Below are 23,058 nucleotides of genomic sequence, written 5' to 3'. Positions count from 1 at the left end.
ACCTCAATCCTATAGAAAATGTGTGGGCAAACTAAAAAAGCGTGTGCGAGCAAGGAGGCCTACAAACCTGACTCAGTTACCACTGCTCTGTCAGGAGGAATGGGCCAAAATTGACCCAACTTATTATGGAAAGCTTGTGGAAGGCTACCCGAAACGTTTGAACCAAGTTAAACAATTTAAAGGCAATGCTGCCAAATACTAATTGAGTGTATGTAAACTTCTGGCCCACTGGAAATGTGATGAATGAAATAAAAGATTCTCGCTACTATTATTCAGACATTTCACATTCTTAAAATATAGTTGTGATCCTAACTGACCTAAGACAGGGAATTTTTACTGGAATTAAATGTCAGGAATTGTGAAAAACTGAGTTTAAATGTATTTGGCTAAAGTGTATGTAAACTTCCAACTTCAACTGTAGGTGTATGTATGGTTTGTTAAACTTCGCAATCAATGGTTTTTGCTTAGCATACATTTTAAAGTGAAAAAGTGAGCATCAGCGTCACTGTTACCATGGAATTGCACACTACATACATCTTCACTACTTCGTCAAGTAAAAATGAATTAAGGCACTATCATTATCTCACTATAAAACACCTAAAGACACAAAGTTTGTCACTCTTCATCAGTGAAGCATTTTTACAGACACCATCACCATATTATCTACTCTGCCTCATCATACTTTTTATTTCCTAAGTTCTCCTCATCCAGTTCCCTAATACATCCCAAACCAACAGAATTAACTACAAACTAACAAACTAGTACTAATTACATGTCACTATACTCTATACATGGACTGTGTGCATTTTCTGCTGGTGTATCCTGACATAGCTCCTCCCTGAGAACCTCTTCCTGCAATGCGTACAGGCAAACAGCCTCTCTCCCCTGTGGACCTTCAACGGCATCTTCAGCTGGTGCTGGTGGGAGAACTTATTCGCACACTGGGGCAGCTGTAGGGTTTCTCCCCTGTGTGGACCCTCTGGTGCCTCTTCAGGTTGGACGAGTGGGAGAAACTAGCCCGGCACAGGTGGCAGCCGAACGGTTTCTCCCCTGTGTGGACCCTCTGGTGCCTCTTCAGGTTGGACGAGTGGGAGAAACTAGCCCGGCACAGGTGGCACCCGAACGGTTTCTCCCCCATGTGCAACCTCTGGTGGATTGCCACCTGTTGGGGGAAACGGAAGGCTTTCCCACAGAACGAACACAGGAAGCGCTTCTCTTTGGCGCTGCCACCTTTACTAATGCTGTTTCCACTACTGTCATTTGTCAATGGGCTTGTGTAGCCATTTAGTGTTGAGGCACAGGAATTGTCTGAGGTCTGGTTTAACATTAGGAGAGTGTGAGGAGGACGAAGGCCAGGGAGTGTCTGTGTTGTAGCAAGGTCCATGTTCCAGTTAATAGATCCTATAGAAGGCAGGCTGATGGCAGCACCTGTTAGGGGGTTAACCTGAGGCCCCATCAGTCTCTCTGAATCACAACTATAGGAGCAGGACGGAGCATCGCTAGCAGAGTCTGTATCTGTTCTCTCCCGCCGCATACAGACACCTCCCTGTCCCTGCAGACCAAATCTACGCCTCGCCCTGGTCTCATCCAGTCTGTTGTCATGGAGCCTAAGATCGGATGTTGTTTTGTGTTTGACTGTCTGTTTCTGGTTGTGGTTAAGAGTGTTGTTCCCCAGCCCAGAGTTGAGGACGCTGTCCCATCCACTGACATCCACTATGTCACCTCTGGTCCTGGCCTGCGAATCCAAGATGGCCACCCAGTCTCCTTTGTTAGCCTCCAGCCAACTATCTGCAGGAATAGGTTACAAAATAGACTTTAAAAAATATGGCAAAAAAACTCTACATATGGAGTTGTATGGACAAAATAATAGCCAGGTGTATCACTATTCCCATTGAAGATCTATTACTGTATGTAGGCTATATGTATTTCTTCCTTACCTTGCTCCCCCATCTTTACTCCACTCAGCAGATCAACGCTCTCTGCTTCGTCTTCCATTGTCTCCTGTTTGACCAGCAGCCGATCAGGCTTCCCATCCTCCATGTCTACTGACTGCAATAGTAAAGGTTGGCTTTAGTTGGCATTGTTTGGGTTGGACTTGTATCATTGAAAGGCATGTACGCAGACAACACTATTTGGATCCCCATCAGTTTTTGCCGAAGCAAAACTCTTCCTGGGGTCCACAAAAAAACACAAAGGACGACAAGTAACAAAACACTTAGTGACAGACAAGGACAGTCACACAAATTTAAAATACGATATACAAACAATACAACAACAAAAAAGTGTGTGTGTTAATGTGTCTGTATGTGTGTCGTCTCACAGACCCCGCCGGTCAATGAGATGCATGAGTAATAGGAGATGGGAGTTCCATGCGATCACAGCTCAGTATAATACTGTGCGTTGCCGTGAATTTGTTTTGGACTTGGGGACTGTGAAGAGACCCGTGGTGGCATGTCTTGTGGGGGTATGTTTGGGTGTCTGAGCTGAATGTTATTTGATTATGCAGACAATCGGGAATTTTCATCACAGTAATATTTTCGGATGAAAACTAGAATAGAAGCAGTTAATCTCTCGTCAACCCTTCAGTGCTCCTGAGTGGCGCAGCGGTCTGAGGCACTGCATCTCAGTGCTTTGAGCCAGATACAGCTTTGCTATGTATTTCTTTGCTGCACTTGACCATACTACCAGACAGTAATCAAGATGGGCCAAGACCAGACCCTTAACAGTTGATTTTACAGTACAGTTGATTTGTACTGTAACGCAGAACAACAGACATGCCCCTCATCTTCACAACAACTCGGTCATTATGACTTGACCATGATCAGAGTGGTGAAGAGGAGCTCCGCGGATCCTGAGAGTCCGGAAGTAATTTAGCCATTCAGTGTAGTCATAGCGATCTGTAGATTTGCTATTTATGCGAGTTTTCTCAAGTTAATTGACACGTGACATTCCTGGATTACTCATTATACTGATAAAGTCAGATTTAATCAAGTAATTCAATAGTCAGTTTAAAAAAAAGGTTACGGGTACAAGACTGTAAATATCTGGCTGTGTTGGCAAAATCACTACATATCCCATTGAGCCGAGCGGGGAAATGCTGCCCGTTGTCACAGTTCCAAGACCAGTCAGAAACTTCCAGCTAACCCTACGCCAATGATGCCGGTGGATCTCAAAACTGAACTTGAATCCACATTAAGTAGCAATGATATCCTTCACCACCGTCGTCTTATGACAGACATCTCAAACCAGATATGACTGTTCAACAAAACATAATTTAAAAAAATCCCCAGCTAATTTCTTAGTTCATGATTGTATAACTAGCAAAGAAGTTTTGAAGTGTGCAGTATATATTAAGTTTGGTATAGTTCAGCTAGCCAGCTAGTTTAGCCCACTGAGGTATAATAAGAAAGTTTTAGCCAGGGAAAACTAACTTGGGCCTAGTGAGGATGTGCACTAGGCTAATTAAGGAGACAGATTGTAGTTATGCCCTGATTAGTCATTGAAATGATTGGCAATATCAAAAGGTTTTGTTATAAATGACCCATCAAAATGAATGATGGAGAAGAATTGGGTTTTCTACCCATAATATAACTTAAGGTACTCCAAATTATTTTTCCATTGGGTTTTATGTCATTTATCTTGGTTTGGTAATATAATTTCATAATTTTGTTAATTTTTGTAAAAAAAACTATCTACATTTACAGTATGTCAACCAATCAGCTGAGCAGCCTGGCTGACTTTTTTGCCACCTATTTTGCATAATTTATTTGAACTAGTGTTGTCATGATACCAACATTTTACAAACGATACGATACCAGGCCAAGTATCACGACACCGAATAGTATCTCGATACCTTGATAGGAAAAAATTATCTGTGTCTTAGCAGCCTGTGCGCCCCGTTCATCGGACGCTTGTTCACGTTTTCAAAAATGTCTCCAAAAATCTGTCACTGAAACTCAGACTTCTTCACAGTGTATAATAGAATACGGCAAAGATGGGCTGATTTGCTCATATTTGCAAAGGCCTACCTGTGATTTAGCTGGAGGAATGGGAGGAAGGAATATACTGTACATGCATAATAATCTGCATGTCATTGTGTCAGTATGTGGAAAAACACTGCATGAAACCTTTACTCTTTAGTTAACAGGCACACACACACTGTCACCCTCACTCTCAAAAACACACACACACAACACTCTCTCTCCCCCACAAACACACACACACCACTCTCTCTCCCCCACAAACACACACTGCTCCCAACTTTTACAAGTTAGGCACCAAACTGAATTTAAGGAGCACCAGAAATAAATAGATTTTTGATATAGTTTAGGCTTACATTAGGCTATATGAATCCTACCGTTTGAAGCACATCTCGTGAGTAGCAGACCCTTTCCTTTCTTCCTGTGCCAATCAAATTTGCCTAAACTTACTGTCAAGTTACCAGGTTGTTAGCTAGCTACAGTATGTTCCGGTCATGTTACAACGCTGTAGGTATCAAACCAATAATTAGCGACCAGCGATTCGTTTAAAATGGCCTCAACATGATTTGTGAAATTATGTCAAATGTGTGCGAATCCCGATAGAAAGAAAAAAAGGCATCTCCGGTAATATTTGTTTAACCGTTTAGGCTAGAGATGAGCCGTTTTCTTTGCTGGAAAGCTGCAAGCATGCGTGTCGCGAAGCAGTGCTTGATTTTCCCTCCCTGACACTCAGATGCTGCATGACAGTGAACTTGCAAAGTCTACTCAGACTGGTCTGTGCTCTTGGTTATAAAAGGCGAGGAAATTTGACAATTTATCAACATTGCTTGCTTTGTGCGCTGCTCCAATGTAATACATTTACAAATCTAACAGAAGACTCACCAGGGTCTGGATCACCGCTCGCCATCACAGCAAAATTATATATATATATATATATGTTTTTAACTGACGGAGTTATAGACACGCATGAAGAGCAGACGACTGAAGCAGGCGAGTGAGGGCTGGTAGGGGATGCGGCTGGCTGATTTACAGCTGCCACGTGATATGCCCATGAAAGTTGAGTGGATATTACTGGACCTGCTTATACAAGACACTGTGTGCAATAAGTGTTTAACATGCTTTTTGAATTACTACATCTCTGTACTCCACACAATTATCTGTAAGGTCCCTCAGTCGAGCAAGTGAATTTCAAACACAGATTCAACCACAAAGACCAGGGAGGTTTCCCAATGCCTCGCAAAGAAGGGCACCTATTGGTAGATGGGTAGAAATAAAAAAGCAGACATTGAATATGTCTTTGAGCATGGTGAAGTTATTAATTACACTTTGGATGGTGAATCAATATACCCAGTCACTACAAAGATACAGGTGTCCTCCCTAGCCCAATGGTGACTTTAAAACAGTTAGAGAGTTTAATGGCTCTGATAGGATAAAACTGAGGATGGATCAACAACATAGTTACTCCACAATACTAACCTAATTGACAGAGTGAAAAGGAGGCCTGTACAGGCCTGCATCCTGTTTGAAACAAGGTACTAAAGAAATACTCTTTAATACAGCTATAATCTCAGCCAAAGGTGCTTCTACAAAGTTTCGACTCAGGGGTTTGAATAGCTATGTAAATGAGCTATTTCCGTAATTCATCTAAAATAAATTTGACCAAAAAAATGTCTGAAAACCATGTTCTCACTTTGTCATTATGGGATATTGTGTGTACATGAGTGAGAAAAAAATACTTTCAATCCATTTTTAGTTCAGGCTGTAACAACAACATGGAATGGGTCAATAGGTATTAATACTTTCCGAAGCCACTGTAATTAATATGGGCTAATCTTAGCCCTTTCCTGGGTAGCTTACCTGAGATGGACATAATATGGAGAGAGAAATAATTATTATTTCACTAAGAGTCAGTCAATCAGGCACCTGTGAGTGACAGTTGGTGTATGTATGTGATGTTGGGCTGAAGCTACTGACCCGGAAGCTTGGCACTCTCACTCCTCCCGGGCTTTTGTGACGGAGGGTGGACAATGAGCTTGTCGTAGCAGATGTAAGCAATGTCCGTCCCCATGCTATCTGGCAGCTTTCATATAGCTGAGATAAATTCTTTCTGCCTCTGGCAGAGAAGTTCTCGTTGAGGAAGATGTTGGTTCCTCTCAAGTTCTTTTGTCTCTCCAGAACAGCCATCTTGTCTTTGAACCTTAGGAACTTGACCACTATCAGCCTGGGTCTGTCACCTGGGCTGGTTACATGTTTTCCAGACCTGTGGGCGTGCTCCACCTCAATTTTCTTTTGATCCATCTGCAGCTTTTCAGTGATCATTTTCTCACTTTCTCCTCTAACTCCATCCAGGTCTCATGTGTAGACTCTGGTATGCCATCCACAACAATGTTATTCCTCCTGGATTGTCCCTCTAGATAGTCTGTTTTCCCAGTCATCTGTAATAATGATTTGCTGATGTCATCTCATGTGGACTTTTTGTTGTCATCTTGCTGAGTTTGTTGTCATCTTGCTGCAAGTCTCTTCCATGACATTCACATCTCCCTGGTCAGATCGTCCATTATTTTGTTAGTCGAGTCCACCAGTATTTGGACAAAGCTCTTGAAGACATTTTTCTGTTGCTGTAACAATTGCTTGTAGACATTTGTTGATTTACACTGTCCACTCCAACCTTCTTTGACTTTGGGCGGCATGATAGTAGCAATGTAGGCTAGCAGGTACTCCACGCAATTTCAGACAGCACAGCTCGCTGGGCCGATGGGAACAGCAACAAACAGCAGGGATTTAAACAGCCACAAGCTCAGGACTATCCGCGGTCCCAGCCACAAGGGCTAACCGCGTTGCAGGCTGTGTTCAAATTGTCAAAGAAACCTGGCTAGCTTGATAACTAGCAACTAGGCAAGCTGCGTCGCCAAGCAGCAGCTCTTCAGACTTCAGGGTTTGGGCAGTGTCCCGGAACAGATAGTAGCTGTCCACAACAACTGAGCTAACCACGTCGCAGGATCCAAATTAAACAGGTAGGCTAGTTTAAAAAAAACAAGGGGACATTTTTCAGTAACACTTTTGTTTTTTTAACTGAGCGCTCTCTCATTCCGCTTTCAGCATGCGTTGCACTCTGATGACGTCACTCTGCAAGCACTCAGGGGTGTGCCATTTCAGCATTTACAGCCTTCTCAAGTGGCAATCTGACCTTGATGCCTTACAGAAAGACCTGGTTGGTTTAAAATGTGTACTTAATTGTAGGCCAGACTAAATACATGTTCTCTAATTCTCACAAAAATGTTTCAGATGGACCACATTTCTATTAATTGGATTGTTGGTTCTCCCATCGATCAGGTTCCCGCTTGTAAATATCTGGGCATTTGGATTGACAAAGATTTCATGTTCAAAAAAAAGTTACGGATGAGCTAGTTAAAAAGCTAAGCTTGAAAGTGGGATTATTTTCTAGAAATAGAATTTTCCTTTCCCGGAATAGCAGAAAGCAGATAGTCAAAAACTATCAGGAAAGTTGATTGTACAATGGTGACACCATTTACAAGATTGCAGCAGCCACTAGTTTTAAACCTTTAGATGCCGTCTACCATAGCGCCATTTGTTTTATCACAGGTGACAGTTTTAATATTCACCACTGCATCCTGTATCAAATTGGCTGGTCCTCATTAAAGTCCCGTAGATCACTTCATTACTCCTTTTTTGTTTGTTTGTTTACAAAGCTCTACTACACAAGCTTCCAACTTACCTAACTTTGTTGTTAAAGTATAAAATCATGAGATACCAAACCCGTTCATAGGATTGGTTAACTCGAGTTTCCTCGGTTCTCCGCCGAACTAGGTAAATCCACTTTTTGTTATAATGCACCTCATTGCTGGAACCAACTACAAAATACATTACAATTGGATGTTATGGTGCCGCTCGGGCAATTTAAAATATTGATTGGGGGTAACTTCGTAACTTTTTCTTGAATATTTGTGTAATGCTGTATTTTTGTTTGTTTTACATTGTATCTGATTTGATTAGTTGTTGTCTTATGAATTGTATAAGCAGGGCTCCCTTGTGAAAGAGACCCTGGTCTCAATGATGACTAAGTCAACATCAGGGCCGGTATCTAGAAGGTGTCTCAGAGGAGGAGGGCTGATCTAGGATCAAATTTTATTGGTCACATACACAGATGTTATTGCGGTTGTAGCGAAATACTTGTACGTCTCAGCGTTATAATGCTGATCTAAGATTAGGTCCCCATCTGTCTTTTTGGCTTTATTCATTATAATCTAAAAGGCTAAACAGATCCTAGATCAGCTATCCTGCTCCGAGAGGCTTTGTGGATACGAGCCCTGACCTAATAACATGCAGACAGTAGTTTACAGTGGGCTCACCTCAGTGAGACTGTGTGTGGTCCTGTGCTGCTCAGCTGGTTCCTCTGTGGGTTCAGGAGGAGGTGTAGTCTGGTTGTCCTCCATGACCATGGTCCCCTCAGGGTTCCCCAGACCCTCCTCACAACCCTCCTCCTTCACCAGCAGCATCTCTGGACCCTCCTCCTCCTGGAAGAAACAGGTGGTACAGATTACATAGACATACACTCCCTCATGTGCGTACACACAGATAATAAACACACTTTCAACATGGAGTGTTTACCCTTCCCCACTACGTTTGAGTCCTATGCTGTAGTTACAGAATGACTTCATTGTTGTTAAACCCATCATAGTGGACATAAATATGTTGTGGGTAAAAATAAGTCAGCTATCATAAGTTCTAAGTCACCATCAGACAAACCTGACTAAACTATTTTGACATGTACAGTAGGTGTTTGTTAGTGTGTGAGTATGTGTTGGTATATTTAGTAAGTGTATATTGGTTAAAAAGCACTTAGGTGTATGCAGAATAGGGTGAGATCAGATGTGATGTGTACTAAAGAGAGTCTCAATTAAAGTCTGCATGAAAAGTCCCATTTTGTGTTTATTAAACACAAGTTTTAAATACACCATATGAAAACCACACATACACGTCTCAACTACAAATCTGCATGATAAACTACATACATTTTCTCATTAAAAAGTGTCTTGGGAAAGAAATTAAGTAGTTGAATGAAAGTAATGAAATAGGCATTTATAAACATCAGAGCCTATACAGTACAAACACAATATATAAAACATGCTTTTTAGACTTATATGCCTAGGGCTGGGCGATATGGTCTAAAAATAATTTCGATTTTGTTTTTCAAATTTATGGGTGATTCATGATCTACATCTCAATTTTCTAAAGTTCTCTCAAAATAATCTTTGTTGCACAATTAAAGGTCAATACAATTAATTTCAAACAGTCATAAATAATCTAATGAATTCAGGGTTTGTAAAACTATACCTAGGCTAAATATATGACCTTCCACAACCATAAGACCCACAAATAATGTAATTATTTTATCAAAATATTTTAAACTGCTTTTTTTGGCAATAATCCCTGATCTAGCTTTCAAGTCTATGAAAATGCAATTTATGTTACAAATTTAACCAGAACCCTGCATAACGCACATTCACTAATATTGACTATCTTCTTATAGCTGAAAATTAACACAATCTCTCAAGCACAAGCCCACGTTCTAGTGAGTAGCCAGCTAATCTTTATTTTCATGTCTAGCCAACTTCAAATCAAAGTTATTGGTTCAGTTGGATCTATTTGCTTGCTACCAAGGTAGAACAGTTGAACTGTGATGATTGCACCCTCCTGTCCATCTCCAACTGTTGGAACAACATAGCCTGTTCACTTTGTTTAGATATTGAAATCAAGTGGCCTACCTGGACAAGATTATGCTTATTTCTCGGAATGAGAACGAGTTGCCAATTCCTTTTATGAATGTATTTTTTAATGCTCATTGCACATTTATAAAAACACAGACTAGACAGCAAGCACATAACACTATGTGGCTAAAATTCTGCTAGCGGTACGTGGTACCACAATGCCGAGCTTGCGACAGAACTGAACATTAATTTTCCACAATCATGTTATTTTTTCTTTTTTTTACCCCTTTTTCTCCCTAATTTTGTGGTATCAAATTGGTAGTTACAGTCTTGTCCCATCGCTGCAACTCCTGTACGGACTCGGGAGAGGCGAAGGTCGAGAGCTGTGCGTCTTCCGAAACACAACCCAACCAAGCCGCACTGCTTCTTGACACAATGCCCACTTAACCTGGAGGAGTGTCAGCGTGCACTGTGCCCGGCCCGGCCCGCCACGCCACAGGAGTCGCTAGTGCGCGATGAGACAAGGACATCTCTGCCAGCCAAATCCCTCCCCTAACCCGGACGACGCTAGGCCAATTGTGCGCCGCCCCATAGGTCTCCCGGTTGCGGCCGGCTGCGACAGAGCCTGGACTCGAAACCAGAATCTCTAGTGGCACAGCTAGCACTGCGATGCAGTGCCTTCGACCACTGCGCCACTCGGGAGGCCCCTGACACAATCATGTTCATTGATACTCTCGTTTTAGTAGGATCTGCTCTGTTCTACAATTTGGGAGTTGAGACATAAAAAGGGGTATTGGTAGAAAGGTTCAGTTATCTTTCGTCATTGTTGTTGTGAGTGGCAGGGGAGGGGCTTGGTGTCTGTGTGCGAGTGGGAAGGTGCACAGTGCACACAGCACAGAAGAAACAAAGGGCACAATACCAAAAAGACCCTGCCTTCAGAAAGTACTCACACCCCTTGACTTTTTCCAACATTTTGTTGTGTTACAGCCTGATTTTTAAGATTGTGTCACTGGCCTACACACAATACCCCATAATGTCAAAGTGGAATTATGTTTTTTAGAAATGTATTAAAAATGAAAAGCTGAAATGTCTTGAGTCAATAAGTATTCAAAGTGTAACGGCGGTCGCTCTCCTCATCCTCGGAAGAGGTGAGGAGAGAAGGATCTTCAGACCAAAACGCAGGCTCAGGGAAATAAGCCATCTTTATTATAAATTACGATGGCACACGAAACGAAACAAAACACTTTCCAAACTACAAAATAACAAAACGACGTTGACGAGACCTGAACATAAACTTACATAACTAAACATAAACTTACGTACAGGTAACAGACGACATCGAAACGAAACGAACAACCGAAACAATCCCGTATGGTGTAAGACATAACACAGACACAGGAGACAATCACCCACAAAGAACACTGTGACAACGCCTACCTAAATATGACTCTTAATTAGAGGAACGCAAACACCTGCCTCTAATTAAGAGCCATACCAGGCAACCCAAAAACCAACACAGAAACAGAAAACATAGAATGCCCACCCAACCTCACGTCCTGACCAACTAACACACAAAAACTAACATAAATAGGTCAGGAACGTGACAGTACCCCCCCCACAAGGTGCGAACTCCGGACGCACCAGCACAAAGTCTAGGGGAGGGTCTGGGTGGGCATCTAACCACGGTGGTGGCTCAGGCTCCGGGCGCGGTTCCCACCCCACCATAATCCATCCTAGCCCCCTCCCTTCAAGAATGTCCACCCTCTTACTTCCCCCACAAAATCCTCCTAATAACAAATCTAATAAGGACAACACCGGGACAGAGAGATAAATCAAGACAGAGGGATAGATAAGAATATAGAAGTAGATAAAGATAGAGAGGGAGATCAGGATAGAGGGGCAACTCCGGACTGAAAGGCAGCTCCGGACAGAGAGACAGCTCTGGACTGATGGGCAGTTCTGGGTATCTAGCCTTTTCAGGCTGAAAGGCAGCTCATGGCTGACTGACGACTCTCGACGCTCATGGCAGGCTGACGGCTCTCGACGCTCATGGCAGGCTGACGGCTCTCGACGCTCATGGCAGGCTGACGGCTCTCGACGCTCATGGCAGGCTGACGGCTCTCGACGCTCATGGCAGGCTGACGGCTCTCGACGCTCATGGCAGGCTGACGGCTCTCGACGCTCATGGCTCTCTGACGGCTCTGGCTGCTCATGGCTCTCTGACGGCTCTGGCTGCTCATGGCTCTCTGACGGCTCTGGCTGCTCATGGCTCTCTGACGGCTCTGGCTGCTCATGGCTCTCTGACGGCTCTGGCTGCTCATGGCTCTCTGACGGCTCTGGCTGCTCATGGCTCTCTGACGGCTCTGGCTGCTCCTGTCTGGTTGATGGCTCTAGCGGCTCCTGTCTGGCTGACGGCTCTGTAGGCTCATGGCAGACGGGCGGCTTTGCAGGCTCATGGCAGACGGGCGGCTTTGCAGGCTCCTGGCAGACGGATGGCTCAGACGGCGCTGGGGAGACGGATGGCTCAGATGGCGCTGGGGAGACGGATGGCTCTGGCCGGATACGGTACACTGTAGACCTGGTGCGTGGTGCCGGAACTGGAGGCACCGTGCTAATGACAAGCACCTTCCTACTAGTGCGGGGAGCAGGGACAGGGCACACTGTATTCTCAAAGCCTACTCTATCCCTGATGCGTGGTACCGGCACTGGTGACACCGGGCTGAGGACAAGCACATCAGGATTAGTAGGGGGAGAAGATACAGTGGGTTCAGGGCTCTGGAGACGCACAGGTAGCTTAGTGCGTGGGCCCGGAACTGGAGGCACCGGGCTAGATACACGCACTACAGGGAGAGTGCGTGGAGGAGGAACAGGGCTCAGGATACGCACTGGTAGCCTAGTGCGTAGTGTAGACACTGTAGGTACTAGGCTGGGGCAGGGAGGTGGTGCCGGAAATACCGGACCGTGGAGGCGTACTGGCACTCTTGAGCATTGAGCTTGCCCAACCTTACCTGGTTGAATACTCCCGGTTGCCCGACCAGTGCGGGGAGGTGGAATAACCCGCACCGGGCTATGTAGGCGAACCGGGGAAACCATGCGTAAGGCAGGTGCCATGTATGCCGGCCCGAGGAGACGCACTGGAGACCAGACGCGTTGAGCCGGCCTCATGACACCTGGCTCAATACTCAATCTAGCCCTACCAGTGCGGGGAGGTGGAATAACCCGCACTGGGCTATGCACTCGTACAGGAGACACCGTGCGCTCTACTGCGTAACACGGCGCCTGCCCGTACTCCCGCTCTCCACGGTAAGCCTGGGAAGTGGGCGCAGGTCTCCTACCTGCCCTTGGCCCACTATCTCCTAGCCCCCCCCCAAGAAATTTTTGGGAATTACTCACGGGCTTTTTTGGCTTCCGTGCCAGACGCGTTCCCTCATAGCTCCGGTTCCTCTCCCAGGTAGCCTCTGCTCTCCTCAATGCCTCCACCTGTTCCCATGGGAGGCGATCCCTCCCAGCCAGGATCTCCTCCCAAGTGTAGCAACCCTTTCCATCCAAAACATCGTCCCATGTCCATTGCTCCTTTCTCTCCTGTCCCTTACTCCGTTTCGTTTTCCCTTGCCGCTTGATCTTAGCGTGTTGGTGGGTGATTCTGTAACGGCGGTCGCTCTCCTCATCCTCGGAAGAGGTGAGGAGAGAAGGATCTTCAGACCAAAACGCAGGCTCAGGGAAATAAGCCATCTTTATTATAAATTACGATGGCACACGAAACGAAACAAAACACTTTCCAAACTACAAAATAACAAAACGACGTTGACGAGACCTGAACATAAACTTACATAACTAAACATAAACTTACGTACAGGTAACAGACGACATCGAAACGAAACGAACAACCGAAACAATCCCGTATGGTGTAAGACATAACACAGACACAGGAGACAATCACCCACAAAGAACACTGTGACAACGCCTACCTAAATATGACTCTTAATTAGAGGAACGCAAACACCTGCCTCTAATTAAGAGCCATACCAGGCAACCCAAAAACCAACACAGAAACAGAAAACATAGAATGCCCACCCAACCTCACGTCCTGACCAACTAACACACAAAAACTAACATAAATAGGTCAGGAACGTGACACAAAGCCTTTGTTATGGCAAGCCTAAATGAGTTCAGGAGTAAAAATGTGCTTAGCAAGTCACAGTGCACAGAGTAGGCCGTCATTGGAAATAAGAATTTGTTCTTAACTGACTTGCCTAGTTAAATATAGGTTAAATAAAAATAATAAGTTGCATGGACTCATTCTGTGTGGAACAATATTTCTTTATAACTACCACATATCTGTACCCCACACATACAATCATCTATATAGTCCCACAGTTGAGCAGTGAATTTCAAACACAGATTCAACCACAAAGACCAGGGAGGTTTTCCAATGCCTCGCAAATAAGGGCACCCCAGTAGATGGGTTAAACATTTAAAAAAGCAGACATTGAATATACCTTTCAGCACGGTGAAGTTATGAATTACACTTTGGATAGTGTATCAATACACTCAGTCAGTACAAATATATAGGCGTTCTTCCTAATTCAGTTGCTGGAGAGGAAGGAAACCGCTCAGGGATTTCTTCATGAGGCCAATTGTGACTTTTAAAACAGTTACAGAGTTTAATGGCTGTGATAGAAGAAAACTGAGGATGGATCAACAACATTGTAGTTAATCCACAACACTAACGCAAATGACAGAGTGAAAAGAAGGAAGCATGTACAGAATAAAAATATTCCAAAACATGCCTCCTGTTTGCAATAAGGCACTAAAGTAATACTGCAAAAAATATGGCAAAGAAATAAAAGTCCTGAATGCAGAGCGTTACGTTTGGGGCAAATCCAATACAACACTGAATAACACTTCATATTTTCAAGCACGGTGATGGCCGCATCATGTTATGGGTAAGCTTGTAAATTGGCAAAGGACTACGGAATAGAGCTAAGCACAGGCAAATGCCGAGTGGAAAACCTGGTTCAATTTGCTTTCCAACAGACACTGGGAAAGAGTTCACCTTTCAGAAGGACAATAACCCAAAACACAAGGCCAAATATATACTGGAGTTGCTTACCAAGATGACGTTGAATGTTCCTGAGGGGCCTAAATACAGTTTTGACTTAAGTCTACTTGAAAATCTATTGCAAGACTGGAAAATGGCTGTCTAGCAATTATCAACAACCAACTTGGCAGAGTTTGAAGAATTACAAAATTATGTGCAAATATTGTACAATCCAGGTGTGGAAAGATCTTAAAGACTCACAGCTGTAATCGCTATGATTCTAATATGCATTGACTTAGGGGTGTGAATACTTTTGTAAATGAGACATTTCTGTATTCGCAAAAATGGGGTATTGTGTATTTACATTATGGGGTATTGTGTAGATGGTCGAGAATTATTATTTTTTAATCCATTTTGAATTCAGGCTGTAACAAAACGTGGAATAAGTCAAGGGCTATGAATACTTTCTGAAGGCACTGTAGAATGAAAAAAATATATACAAATAAAAACAAAATTCTTGCGAAACATGCATTTGAAACATTGCGTTAAAACATTAATTTGAATTAATTGGATATATCACCCAGCCCTATATACGCCTTATATATCACACAATGTCTGGATGCAATATTCTACCCAGGAATATTCAACACTGAAATCAGTAACTCTCGTAATTCCAAATGTGTCTGTGGATCTTTTTGTGCCGACAACAATGACAATTCATCTTTGTCTTTATTGCAGGGTTTAATCTAACCTTCAGAAGCTACAGAGTGGAATGTTTCTTTTCTGGTATCTCCTCTCTGAGAACCTCTTCCCGCAGTGCGTACAGGCAAATAGCCTCTCTCCCATGTGGACCTTCAGGTGCATCTTCAGCTGGTGCAAGAATCTCTTCTGATAATGGGGTCAGCTGTATTATTTCTACCCTGTGTGGACCCTCTGGTGTCTCTTCAGGTGACCAGCCTGGGCAAAGGCCATGGGACACTGGGTACAGCTGAAGGGTTTCTCCCCTGTGTGGACCCTCTGGTGTCTCTTCAGGTCACCAGCCTGAGCAAAGGCCATGGGACACTGGGTACAGCTGAAGGGTTTCACCCCTGTGTGGACCCTCTGGTGGATCTCCACCTTCTGGGGGCAGCTGAAGCCTTTGTTACAGAACATGCAGAGGAACCGTTTCTCTTTACTTTTGCCTGATGTTACTCCTCCACGCCGAGCCTGGGCTCTAGCCCTGTCGTTTGAGTTCAATCCCTTATCGAAAAGGACGAGGCGGTGTGGATCAGTAGGCCCCATTGATCTGGACACTGGGTCGCGATTCCTGAACATGTGTAAAGGGGAGTGGGTAGCGACATTTGGATTTGTCTCTAAGCTTTCCCTGTAATCTAAGAAATCTCTGCCCTGTGTGAGTCCATCTCCTAGGTGACTATCTGCATTCCATGTGGGAGGAACGTCACCCTCCACTTTCACAGTCACCTCATCTATGCCCAGAACCTCACCTTTCTCATCTAGGCACCCTTCAGAGTATACACTACTACTGCACCGGTTCCATTCCCCTCTAGACAGATCAGTCTGTGTCTCTAAAGACATGGGCACGTTACCAGGGTCCATCTCTGTAGCATAAGAACAAGACGGATCATCCTCGCCAGTGTCTAACGAGTCACCATCAACATCCCCACGGGAATGAAGAGTCCTCTGGTTCTGGTGAAATACTGGTAAATACTCTAAGCCAGATCCTCTGTGTAATTGCATTTGTGTTACAGTTAAAGTCTCGGTGTCTGTCTCTGACTTGAGGACGGCGATCGGCGTTCCACTGACCTCCGTGATGCTGTGTCGGGTCCTGGGCTGCGCAGTGGTGGGGTCCTTCGTGGCTACAGGGTGCTCTCCAGCCGCTCCATTCTGGATGCCTCTGCTATGCCGTGGGTCCTCCTTTCCTTCAGACCTCTCCTGCTTGACCCCAGGACCTGCAACCTCTGTAGACTGACGAGGTGGAGAGTGGAGGTTATTAACGGATAACAATGTCGTAGGGAAGTCTCACAAGCTCCCTTATGGCAGATAAATGAGGATGTACATGTAAGCAAGTCACATATGATATACTGTAATTTAATGTAACACTATTACACTAACCTCTATCACGATAACGTTCTGAGTTGAGGTTCCACTCCCCTCATCAACAGTGATAGGTTGGTCATCTCTCCATGTATTGTGTCCCGCTGGATTCACAAAGCTCTTGTGGCTTCCAGTGAGATGTATTTCACCTGAGAGAGTGATTGGGGGAAAAGAGGTGGTTTAGGTGCCGTCAATGGTATATCGTACACTATTGACACTGTCTACAATTGACAAGGATGTAAAGTAACACTTCTCATAACTTCTCGGTATAATATTTATTGATTGATGTATTATATTCCATGCATAACATTGTTTTCATTGTGTAAATATAATATGCAGTAAATCAAGAATCTGGTTAGAATATGATATTGTGTCTTTGCTCAAGATAGCTTACTATTCAGGGGAATTATTGCACACTATCCAACAACTGACCAAGACCCAATTTTGTGTAATACATCTGAACACAGAGCCGGATTGGGGCGACAGTCACTGAGCTAAATATGAACGGCGACAGGCTGCGCAGCCTCGGCCAAAATGTACCTCTTGCCAATCTTCTGTGTCGGTCAAGGATCTTGACACTACTGGGACTGGCAACGACGCGCTCCCGTGCCACCTTCAGTTCCAGTAGCTGTAGTTTCCTCCGTAATGCCCTGTTTTCTTTCTGGCTTTGGGTTATTTCCAAACGAAACACTGCATAGTCATCGTCTACGAGTTTACAGATCTCTGCCACGGCTGCATTCGCTAGCACCTCCATGATGGAGGCTATTTGAGTGTGAAAAACCATACAGTTAGCCATTGTTAGCTAACGTTACATAGATAACACCTATCAACCAAGTCGTCTTCAACGCAAATTAAAAACTACATGGGGTACGTATGTGATGCTGTGCAGTTAAATTCGTCATATTTTGAGTTCCATAAACGTAGAAATAACAACAATAAAACCGCTAACGTAGAAATTGTTCATGGGCACTGTTCACTTCTTCTTCTCTGGTATAGTAACGCCTTATTCTGGAACGTCACAGTGATAGCGGCGAGTTATCAGTTGCAATCGTGTTTATATTTCCGGCAACATTCGCGAAACGCCAGCGCATGCTAGAGGCGGGAGGTGAAAGCGGCAAAAGCGGCACTTTTAGTTGAGAGCTTGATAGTTTTACAATGACAGAACCGCACAAAATCGATCAACATGACAAGCATTATATGTACAGTACGAGGCTGTTAAAATAATTGGATGAAGAGGAGGTCGTTTTTACAACAAGAATGTTTTGAACACCATTTCAACGACGTCGATCTGTATATACCTGTGGAGTCCCATAGGACCTGCATCTACCCTTGCGGCTCTGGCTCAAAGCGTTGAACCTAAAGAAACTACCGAAACGTCTCTTTGTGTGCTCCTACCACTTCTTTGACAAGAAGCCTACAGTGGAGTATCGTTGCCCAGAAAAATGGCTTGGCTACGATGCTCCATTCGTGAAGAAGGGTTGGTCAGACAGTCATCAGTGACTGTTAAGCCAAACTCTTGAGCAGTTTGCCTGCTCTCATTCTCCCTCTTGCATCTAAGCACAGTCATAATAGCGCAATGTATTTCCTCTACAATTTTTTTTTTTTTACATTCAATTTTATATATACTTAATTATTATGACTATTAAATATTATTAGGAGCGTTCATGCAGTATGGCGTTTTATTGTATGGTTTTGTCCATTGACTTGTTTAACAAGCTATACTTATTTCTTAACAGATGACAGGCTCAAGTGTTCACCAAATTGAAAATGGGGATTGGCCAACACAGATAGACTGAATGGATATGCTTTCAGAGGATGCCCAAACCCAATGGGAAGACCCATCTCTAAAGCTCAGATGATCATGTAAAGCCCACTACCTGTAAGGCAGGGACACTGTGCCCAGCAGCACCTCTACAAAACCCTGCCGAGGAACGAAGCACTCTGTCGACTGCAAACAGGCTTGTCTCTTGCTGCCTTTTCTACACTGGCGGAACATCTTCTACCACTCTACAAAGGCAGCTTTCAGTAAGACCTGACAGACCAACTTTCGATGACGCTGATGAATCTGAAGCTCAACTACCTAGCAGAAAGGTTTGGTGTTTTCCAGAGTATTGTCTGTCGAGTGATTTGATTGACGGAAGAGAATCTGAGGGAGTACATTCCATGGTTGCCAAGGGAGACCATCCATGCTACAATGTGACAATGTTTTAACGACCACTACCCAGGAACAACCTGCATTGTTGACTGCTCAGAAACTGCTTTACAGAAGTGCAAGAATCTGAATTCAAGGGGGGAGTCATTCAGCCATTGCTACGCCCAGAACACTATCAAGTACCTGGTGGCCATTGCACCTTGTGGTCTTGTGATGTTCATCTCCTCAGCATATGGAGGTAAATGTAGCGACAAATATATAACATGGGTTCTGGGTTCCTGGAGTACCTCTGTCCAGGTGATGAAGTCATGGCTGACCGGGGCTTCACAATCCGTGATCTGCTACACGAGAGGAAGGTCAAATGAACAATTCCAGCCTTCACAAAAAGAGGCGCACAGCTGTCAGACGAGGAGACCATATGTACACGACGGATAGCTAACGTGAGGGTTAGTTCATGTGGAACGCGTAATTCAAAGGCTCAAACGGTTTAGAATCATCTCACAGACAGTGCCAATCAACCTCTCATCTAAAATGGACAAAATACTTTGAATCTGTGCTGCCCTGTGTAACCTGCGTGGTGATGTCATTCATGAAGATGCTGAATGAACTGACCAGTCAAATGCCATTTACAAGGTCGATTTCCCAATATGAATTTAAGTTGTCAAAAGTTACGTTAAATAAATGTCTATTCATTCTATAACAACTCGACTTAATTATTTGTTTTACATACTCATTAATATTAAAAACAAAGCCATAAAAAAATTTCAACAATACTGAGACTGTTGATGCATTAAGTCAGGCTTTTTAATAGAAAAACAATTTGTTAATAGTAACTGCAAACAGGAGAGACATCTGACTACATACGTCTACAGAGCTGCATATATTTGTCACTATATTTTGCCTTCCTGATGCTCCTCAACAATAAATGGCAGCATGTGTGTTGAGTAGAATGCCTTCAACCTCAGGACAGCCTCTGCACAGAACTGTGCATCATAGGAAACAGGGATGCAACTTGCTGGGACGGAGTCCAGATGAACACCTTACTTTCTCACAGTCCTGTGCAAAACATACCAATTTGCATCTGCATGTAGTAGCCACGTGGCCCATGTGGTTGCAGTTGGGGTGTGCCCTCCACCACCTTCACATCACAGGCTTTCCCATTGATGACATCATCCAGAGAATCACAGCCCTTCCCCATGACAGGACACTTGATCTCCAACAGCTCCTTGGAGTTTAGCACTCCATCAGGGCTTGCTGATAGCCGTGGGTCTTCAACACTGACAACAGTGCCTCTGTGGGCCACAGAGTATCCACAGTCTTCCAGCCACCGGGAGGCCATCAGCTCATTATCTTCAAATACATTAAAATGGTACAGCCACAAATAAATATTCCTTTCAGTCCAATTTTACCTGGGATGCTACTGGCTGTGATATTATTGTTTTCAGCATGAACACACTTATAGAGCAGACTCCCCACAGGCAGATTCAGGTGTCTCAGGCTCCTATTAAATTCCTCCTGTGAGTGGAATGCAGGAGTGGGAGGCAGGGGATGACATTCTGGATGTTTTTCTGCATATTGGTCACTGGCCTTATGGTGTGTATAGTCAATGCTGTTTAACCACTTTGACTCAAGGTTCCTCCGAGTCCCTGCATTCCATTGTCACTACTAATCTGTGCAGACTATGCCAGTTAGCCCACTGGACACTGCACCTGTGATAGAATGTTTGTTACAAAAAAAATCACATTATTAACAATTGTGTGACTGAGGACTATGTGATCAACTTAATCAAAAACACATGCAAGTTTCATCGTAAACTTACCTTGCTATTTATAACTTCTCTCAACCAGTGGCATGCGGCCTATTTAGGTGAGCGCTGATGCCGCACCCATGATAAGCAGTGCCCACTTTGCCAAAGGCAGGGGTGCAAAATATTATTTAGCTTGTTCATGCCCAGCACGCCTCTCCAGGGTGATGTTGGAGAGACGCAGCGCTATGGCGATCCCCCAACGCTCCATCAAATTCATTTAACATAAATTATGTAGCCTACGGTTGAAAGAGTAGTAGCCTATTTGGTTTTTCTGTAGCCTATAGCATGGAGACCAAATGTATTACAATGTCATGAGACAGACACTTTTAAATCATTAACTTATTAACCAAGAGAAAGTCAACTAAAAAGGCACGCGGACAGACAGCTTTGGAATGGCTGCGGAATAATGAAAAAGAGGGGGACAACAAATGGTGCTGAAAGTTATTCATTTCAACAACTGTCTTCGTTTTAATTCGACTTCACTAACTACAAGAAGGCTTTGTTGGAGCCCATTTCTTCCCATTAAAAAAAATAAGAGGTGGGCCTACCTGTTTGAAAGACGCAATTATGCTATCCATAGGTTTGTCAGTATAGCCAAATACTCCTTAATAAATACCCCCGTTTTTATTATTATCATTATTTATTTTTTATTTAACCTTTATTTAACTAGGCAAGTCAGTTAAGAACAAATTCTTATTTACAATGATGGCCTATCAAAAGGCAAAAGGCCTCCTGTGGGGCCGGGATAAAAAAAAAAACTAATATAGGACAAAACACACATCACAACAAGAGAGACATAAGACAAAAACATAGCATGGCAGCAACATGATAGCAGCACAACATGGCAGCAGCACAACATGGTAGCAGCACAAAACATGGTACAAACATTATTGGGCACAGACAACAGCACAAAGGGCAAGAAGGTAAAGACAACAATACATCAGGGGAAGCAGCCACAACTGTCAGTAAGAGTGTCTATGATTGAGTCTTTGAATGAAGAGATCCAGTTTGAGTGTATTTTGCAGCTCAATCCAGTCTCCAGCTGCAGCGAATTGAAAAGAGGAGTGACCCAGGGATGTGTGAGCTTTGGTGACCTTTAACAAAATGTGACTGGCAGAACGGGTGTTGTATGTGGAAGATGAGGGCTGCAGTAGGTATCTCAGATAGGGGGAAGTGAGGCCTAAGAGGGGGAAGTGAGGCCTAAGAGGGGGAAGTGAGGCCTAAGAGGAGGAAGAGGGTTTTATAAATAAGCATCAACCAGTGGGTCTTGCAAGGGGTATACAGAGTAGTATAGAGTGCAGTGATGTGTCCTATAAGTAGCATTGGTGGCAAATCTGATGGCTAAATGGTAAAGAACATCTAGCCTCTCGAGCACCCTTACCTGCCGATCTATAAATTACGTCTCCATAGTCTAGCATGGGTAGGATGGTCATCTGAATCAGGGTTAGTTTGGCAGCTGGGATGAAAAAGGAGCGATTACGATAGAGGAAACCAAGTCTAGATTTAACCTTAGCCTGCAGCTTTAATATGTGCTGAGAGAAGGACAGTGTACCATCTAGCCATACTCCCAAGTACTTGAATGAGGTGACTACCTTAAGCTCTAAACCCTCAGAGGTAGTAATCACACCGGTGGGGAGAGGGGCATTCTTCTTACCAAACCACATGTTTTGGAGGTGTTCAGAACAATGTTAAAGGGATAGAAAGCTTGTTGGACACTAAGAACGCTTTGTTGTAGAGCGTTTAACACGAAATCCAGGGAGGGGCCAGTCGAGTATAAGACTGTATCATCTGCATATAAATGGTTGAGAGCTTCCTATTGCTTGAGCTATGTTGTTGATGTAAATTGAGAAGACCTAGGATCAAGCCTTGGGATACTCTCTTGGTGACAGGCAGTGGCTGAGACAGCAGATGTTCTGACTTTATACAGTACGCTCTTTGAGAGAGGTAGTTAGCAAACCAGGCCAAAGACCCTTCAGAGACAATAATACTCATTAGCCGGCCCACAAGAATGGAATTGTCTACCATATCAAAAGCTTTGGCCAAGTCAATAAAAATAGCAGCACAACATTGCTTAGAAACAAGGGCAATGGTGGCATCATTTAGGACCTTTAAGGTTGCAGTGACACATCCATAACCTGAGCGGAAACCAGATTGCATACCCGAGAGAATACTATAGACGTCAAGAAAGCCAGTCAGTTGATTATAGTCCGTATCAGGGAAGGGCTTACTGTGTTTGGTTAAAACCAGGGCTCAAA

The 23,058-nt window shown here is 43.9% G+C and overlaps 1 protein-coding gene across 1 annotated transcript; it reads right to left on the bottom strand.

Moving 5' to 3' along the window:
* Positions 1 to 778: 778 nt before the first annotated feature.
* LOC139566915 (zinc finger protein 90-like) lies at positions 779 to 17,852 on the bottom strand. The gene is made up of 6 exons (XM_071388285.1): positions 17,385 to 17,852; positions 16,863 to 16,993; positions 16,554 to 16,715; positions 8,351 to 8,515; positions 1,938 to 2,049; positions 779 to 1,788 (listed from the first exon to the last, which is right to left on the bottom strand). The coding sequence occupies exons 1-6, from the start codon at positions 17,638 to 17,640 to the stop codon at positions 908 to 910; spliced, it is 1,707 nt and encodes a 568-aa protein (XP_071244386.1). The 5' UTR covers positions 17,641 to 17,852; the 3' UTR covers positions 779 to 907.
* Positions 17,853 to 23,058: the final 5,206 nt, after the last annotated feature.

Source organism: Salvelinus alpinus, chromosome 39 (genome assembly GCF_045679555.1).
Source record: "Salvelinus alpinus chromosome 39, SLU_Salpinus.1, whole genome shotgun sequence".
Taxonomy (NCBI): domain Eukaryota; kingdom Metazoa; phylum Chordata; class Actinopteri; order Salmoniformes; family Salmonidae; genus Salvelinus; species Salvelinus alpinus.
This window is presented reverse-complemented; position numbering and strand designations above follow the sequence as displayed.

What these genes read in the sequence shown, in the direction of transcription:
- LOC139566915 (XM_071388285.1), bottom strand. Translation starts at nt 17,640, where the DNA reads ATGGCTAACTGTATGGTTTTTCACACTCAAATAGCCTCCATCATGGAG. An exon ending in CCACACACAGTCTCACTGAG is followed by an intron (nt 2,050 to 8,350) that starts GTGAGCCCACTG and finishes TTACTATTGCAG; the next exon opens with TCAGTAGACATGGAGGATGG. An exon ending in AGTAAAGATGGGGGAGCAAG is followed by an intron (nt 1,789 to 1,937) that starts GTAAGGAAGAAA and finishes CTATTCCTGCAG; the next exon opens with ATAGTTGGCTGGAGGCTAAC.